At 33.5% G+C, this 6,402-nt stretch overlaps 1 protein-coding gene across 1 annotated transcript in view; it reads right to left on the bottom strand.

The window, feature by feature from the left end:
* LOC106471385 (glycine-rich cell wall structural protein-like) overlaps positions 1–6,402 on the bottom strand; it is a 27,535-nt gene that overhangs the window by 2,412 nt on the left and 18,721 nt on the right. Inside the window, exons 8-9 of the mRNA XM_013931986.1 lie at positions 6,115–6,359; positions 4,717–4,720 (exon numbers count right to left, since the gene is read on the bottom strand). Coding sequence (XP_013787440.1) covers positions 4,717–4,720; positions 6,115–6,359 — 249 coding nt within the window. The remainder of the gene's footprint in view (positions 1–4,716; positions 4,721–6,114; positions 6,360–6,402) is intronic.

The following is a 6,402-nucleotide window of genomic DNA, read 5'->3' as shown; positions in this document are numbered from 1 at the left end:
ATAACGACATTTGTTACCAATTGTCCAGAATATAATGTTCTAAGTGAAGAAACTATTAATGGATTGATAAGGTATTACTGAAGTCAGTTTAATAAAGTTAATATTACATATAATTCTAACCATCTCATGTAAATGGTTAATGGTACTGTAACAAACCATATCTTTTTTATTTTCGAACTATAAATTACGAACAGCTAATAAAGATATAAATAACCAGTTTCTTCCTAATTAGAAGATGGAAACAGCATTACACGAAAATAGTTTAGTTAATTCACGAAAAACATAACCTTCTCCTATAGTCTCGGAGCTCGCCATGAAATCAATATGGCTACAATGTGTTATAGTTAATTTTATATTACCATACACTATTCGTTCATCTGATTTAAAACCTGATTAAACTGTATGATATTCTACTTACCCTATTCTTCATCTTGTGTACAGTTTCAAATTCTGCTGAGTGAATCTGGAGACTGATGTGCTTGTGAGGTTTGCTCTTCAACTCTTCCTCTTATATATCCACCAGAAAACACTTTTTTCATTCTTTCCGTGAGAAGATCTAATTAATGACATAATAAAAACTTGACAGAGCGTGAAGTCGATGCTCTGCTCAAAGCCTCGTTTTCCTCATTGTTGTAGAGAATGAACTGAGCCGCTTGAACACGTCAGACATATGTTACTTGTGGAAACACTTCACACAACTCACGTCACTAGCTCTTCTTGTTGTTGTTGCTGATTAAATATTGTTTCTTAGTGCTTGATCATTGTAATCATCTTATTGTTAAAACATGATTACCTTTATTAGAATCCACTGACGTATTTTATTATATTTCTAATTAACAAAAAATGTCCGAATGTAGTATTATCAGTATATATATATATATATATATATATGAATGTATGCCACTTATTCATGACTGTCTCACCCAAGCTAATAAGTACTGTAGTCCCTCAATAATTTATTGTTTATGTTTTACGGTAAACCGGTTTAGCTTGAAATAAATAGATAGGTTAAAGATAGTAAGGAAGTTGATTTCGTAGTTAGACTTGTATTTAACACTTTAAGCATTTTAAAAATCTCAACATTCGATTTCCTTTACGTTTGAAGGAGAAAGATAAATAACTACTACAGTTTCTTATTGTGTTTGTGTTTTTACTTTAAGTTGTTCATAGTCATAAACTAAACGTTTTTTTAAATAGTTTGTTTGTTTTGAATAACGCGCAAAGCTACACGAGGGCTACCTGCGCTAGCCGTCCCTAATTTAGCAGTGTAAGACTAGAGGGAAGGCAGCTAGTCATCACCACCCACCGCCAACTCTTGGGCTACTTTTTTACCAACGAATAGTGTGATAGACCGTCACATTATAATGCCCTCACGCTGAAAGGGCGAGAATGTTTGGTGTCACGAGGATTCGAACCCGAGACCCACAGATTGCGAGTCGTCAATTAAGATAATTTGTTCAGTATTTGATTCGAATATTCTGTTGTCGTTATAACATCGGAATGTGAAAAATATTTAAATTTATAATTTGAGCCTAATGGACTTGAAATTATAATATTACATTCAAATAACAAGATGTAATTGTTTCAAGATCCACGTTTATTAGTAAGTGAGCTATAACAAAATAGTTAGTGAATAAATTATTATCAATGAAAATGCTAATTCTACATGTTTTAGAAAATAATTTTATTGCTTTTATTGGCATGTTAGTGATATATATTATCGTTTCTTTTTGCCAGTAATATATGTATAATTCTGTTTCTTCTTACAAATAATATTCATACACGCCTAACCAGGAAGGGGTGCAAAAAATTGTTTAGAAAAATATTTTCTTGCCTCGCTTCATTTTCCACTTATTACTAGATCGCTATGCTCCGTCCATTTGTCATATAAAACTTTACTTACATGTCACATAACAAATCTTGTCTGGTAAACATCACGGTCAATGTATGCTGAAAAACACCTAACCAAATTCCTTAATGTTACCTGCTATATTATTATCAAAGATACATGCTGTGTTGTGGAATTAAAAGTGATAAGCTATATAAAGAACGTCATTACTTAATACACACTGAAGTATCTATAAACGTGTACAACTTTTAAACATAGATTTATTGATTTCTCGTCAGGAATATTATTCTATCAACATCAACAATATGCTCTCGTGTTTATGTACGTTTTTTTCAATGTGTGTGTAACTATTCTAAAACTTTCTCTTGTTCTAATCTCAAATTCATAGATATCTATTTATGTATCTTAAAGGACAAACTACACCTTTTCGAAAATTAGAAAAGTATGCAGCTTATATTGATGTAATAAATTCCGCAATGGGAAGGTCGTGGTGGGTCAACTATGGTATGCTGTCAGTCCACTGCCTCTGAACTTAGTATGGACATTATGAAAACAACTGGTGTGATTATCAGTGGCTAATCAGTAAAGAATAAACTCTGTGAATCTAGTTTCATCTTCTCACACACTGTTTGCAAAGCTCAACACTTACTTTTGAAATTACGGTAGGACAGGCATGAATAACGCCAAATTTTATTTCGCAAGCAGGATATTCTAAACTAAATTCTTAGGAATTAATCACACTTTCATTCACATTTCAAAATGTGACGTAACTTAAAGAATGAAAATGTAGATTTACTGTATTTTATTGTTGAGCAGCTTTTAGCTTGACTGAAGTGTTCAAGAATTACTTTTCGCGATGGGCGGTTTAAGTAGCTCAGAGTTGCTAGTGAAAATCAGTTACTGGCGACAGTGAAAGGTAAGGCGTCGTGGAAGCTTTCCAAACATGTGCCATGTAATATGCCCTTCATATATAAGGAAACATCATTTGAAGTCACTGCCGTCCTTCTTTACCTTTGGAAAACAAAATCTATCTTAATTCTTTCAAACTGTACAAATTTTCAAATCCATTCAAGATAGCATTGTCACAATCACGAAAGGTTTGAGTAAGACTGCAAATGCCTTTCGAAGAAAATGAATCTCTACTGTCAGTGCCTTTGAATGCATATAAGCTTATAAGAGCCTCTTCCTTCTTCTTACCAGATTTATCATAGCTGTCCTTAATCTTCATTCTCTGACTTGACTTTCTGATAACAATGATTGAATCAGGCAGTCGTGACAAGTGCCCTGTTAGTAAAAGAAATACGCCTGTATCTACAGAGAACACATCAAGCCATCTATCAAGATCTTTGTGCATAACATCGAATGCGTGAAGGAGAACAATATGACCACCCTCTTCTAGAGAATGTCTACCATTTAGCATTTTTGACATTTACACAATATCGGACAGTTGGCAGTTAGCCTTGATATAAGTACGATGTGCAAAGAGAACTCGAGAAGTCCTTTCTTTGTAATGGTCCAATATTTTCTAGCTGAGATGTTTAATCAGTTCTGACTTTGTTTTAATGTGAGCAAGAAATTATTTCGCTGATTTTATTCGGGTGTTGTAATTCGTGTGCAAATGAATAGCATTCGTTTTTCTTGTTCTCTGGGTGTGAGTTGTTTCTTTAAGAGATCGATTAACGTAATGAGTGAAGATAATTCTAGCCTTGTCATGTGTGATGTTGATGTGCGTAATTTTTTCAACAAATATCTGTGTGAATTGCTATGCATTAGTAAGTTCCGATGTCTTTGCAGTCACATTCACTACGCACGTGGCATCAATAATCAAAATAGATCCAGACGTATCCCTGTCAGAAACAACTGACGTACTACCTGGCGATAGCAGCCCTGTTATTGACAACCAAACTTGCGCTTTTTCTGAAAGCGTAACCATCGTATCATCCTAATGGAAATTAGGAGTTACCATATGAAACTCATATTCTCTGATGGTTTCTTTCATATTTACGTCTGCTCTCTTTTTCGACTATTTGTCCTTAAATGTATTTTTACGTCTTGAGACCAAGCGTTAAATTGTTCACAGTTTATATCATTATGTGTTGATCAACTAGTACAACAAAGATAACATGATTCAATTGATAAGATAATGACAGATACGAAAATAAAGAACTTTAAAATCAATTTTTAAATAATCAATATATGAGAAAATAGCAAATGCATTCAGAACCTTACTTTCTAGAAATGCTCTGAAAGTGCAGAACTTTGCGTTAGTTCTCTATCTGTTTATTGATGTTCATCCCTATATAATCTACGAGAACTGTTTATTTGCTGAATACAACTAACGAATAAGTTTTAATGACAATATAATTACAAAACAAAATTGTAAGAGTTAAGATCTCAACGAATCAACTTTTCTGAAAAAGTAAGATATATATATTCAATAATATAAATTGGCTTCCCTGGCACTGATACAACTTCTGTGTCTGTGGATGTACTTCTGATCTCTTAGAAAAAAAAACAGTTAAAGATACGCAGGGAAAAGACAATAAGGTACTGAAATTTCTACTAAATAAAGAAGTGAGTTTTAAGAAAGCAGATAAATGTGAAAAATACACTAGTAGTGAAAACTTTACATGATTTTGCAACATAACAATGAGGAGAAGTTATTTCAAAGGTACAAAAGAACGGGATGCAATGCAATTATAAATAAAACAGGAGGGAATCCTCAATAACTTCGGCTCTTTAAATATTTTTAAATCGGGTTTCAATACTCACGGTGTGTACATTTTGTAGCTTTGTGCTTAATTAACAAACGAACAAATATTTATAAAGAACTCTTCGTAGAATAGTTCTTCTTTCGGTGAGGTTACATTCCTGAAATAGAAAACAAAAAACTTAAGTTCTTTAGAAGAAGCATATTTTAGTAGCAGCTGAGCGGTTCATAGAACGACTCCGAGTCTTTTGTTTGTTTTTCAAGTACAAACTTTTAGCTCATAGCTCCGTCATCTCTTTACCAGTTTGAGATATAATTATAGTTTTTGACTCAGGAGGTCAAACCATTTCGATTGATATATTTGACCATAGGTCTCATAGATTAATTTACTCTAATCCTGCCTAAAATAATTTCAATTTGAGGGTAGACTTATAGAGATCTTGATGAGTAATAAAATCGAATCGGATATACGCGCGCCCCACGCTTAGTATTGCTGGCGCATAAAAATACGGCTAATAAAAACGGAAACAAAGGTCTCATAAATTAATTTACTCTAATCTTGCCTTGAAACAAGAAATATTTCAGTGCTCCATCTAGTTCATTGTAATACAAACTATCAAAACAGACTTAACTCCAAGGTGGCTCGGCTGTAAGTATAAGGGCTTATAACGCTATATATATTTCATTGAATCTATTTTCCTTGTTCATAGAGTTAAGCTGAGACAGAGTAATTTTTTATTGTTTCGAAATACTTTGAATGACAAATAAATTGTGGTTTAAGAACTCCATATTTCTGAAACAAAACGCCATTTCTGCGTCTACATAGCAGCCACTTGTATTAACCATTGTGTAAACGTTGAACACAATTATATCAAACATTGATTTACTTACTCGTTTTTTTCGTCAATTGTTCACTAGATTTATGGAAAAATTAATTTATTTTTCATAATTGAACGATTTTGTTGGTTGGTTTGTAATTAAGCAAAAAGCTTCGCAATGGACTATCTGTGTTCTGGCCGTCACGGGTATCGAAACCCGGTTTGTAACATTGTAAGTTCGTGTGTTATGTTAGACAAAGAAGCAAACTTTTTAATTTTATTCTACATAAACAATTTATTTCCATTCATTCAAATACAAAACAAACACTTATATTAAAATTATTTTAAAAGTTTAAAATGAAATTAATTTATTATCATTTGGTCAGTCTGAAGACAATACTTTGCTTCAGGTTTTTGAGAGTAGGTAAATCAGTTTTAGGTCATCACTAGAGGGCGAAAATGTTGGTAAATGTATGATAGTCCCTTTCCTTTTGTCCTAAGTTCTTTTTAGCAGAGAAACCTAGGTTAAAATAAAGACAAAATTAATCAATCCAGTTTCTTCTCTTTGTTTCCGACAAGTAAATTATTTTAGAAGCTACATTTATGTACGTTTATAGTTAAATTTAAATAAAATGACATGATTTTATAGATTTATAAATAGCGGGATAATATTAATGTTTTTTTTATTCTATGAAGTTGACTTCAAATAGTTAGGTTCAGTTATTACCTTACTTTACCACCATCCATAACCGCCTCCTTTGCCTCCTCCTCCGCCACCACCCCTTCCACCACCAAATCCTCCCCCACCAAATCCACCTCCACCTTGTAGTTGTAATGGCACAGCAAGAAGTCCTAAAACAGCTGACCCTCCGCCTCCACCGCCATAGCCCCCTCCACCACCTCCATAACCTCCTCCGCCACCGCCATAACCACTCCCACCTTTTCCGCCACCAAATCCTCCACCTACTGCAACTGGTATAGCCTGTTTACATATATGACAATAAACTGAAACTTACTGCGATGTT

Source organism: Limulus polyphemus, unplaced genomic scaffold (assembly GCF_000517525.1).
Source record: "Limulus polyphemus unplaced genomic scaffold, Limulus_polyphemus-2.1.2 Scaffold112, whole genome shotgun sequence".
NCBI lineage: Eukaryota > Metazoa > Arthropoda > Merostomata > Xiphosura > Limulidae > Limulus > Limulus polyphemus.
This window is presented reverse-complemented; position numbering and strand designations above follow the sequence as displayed.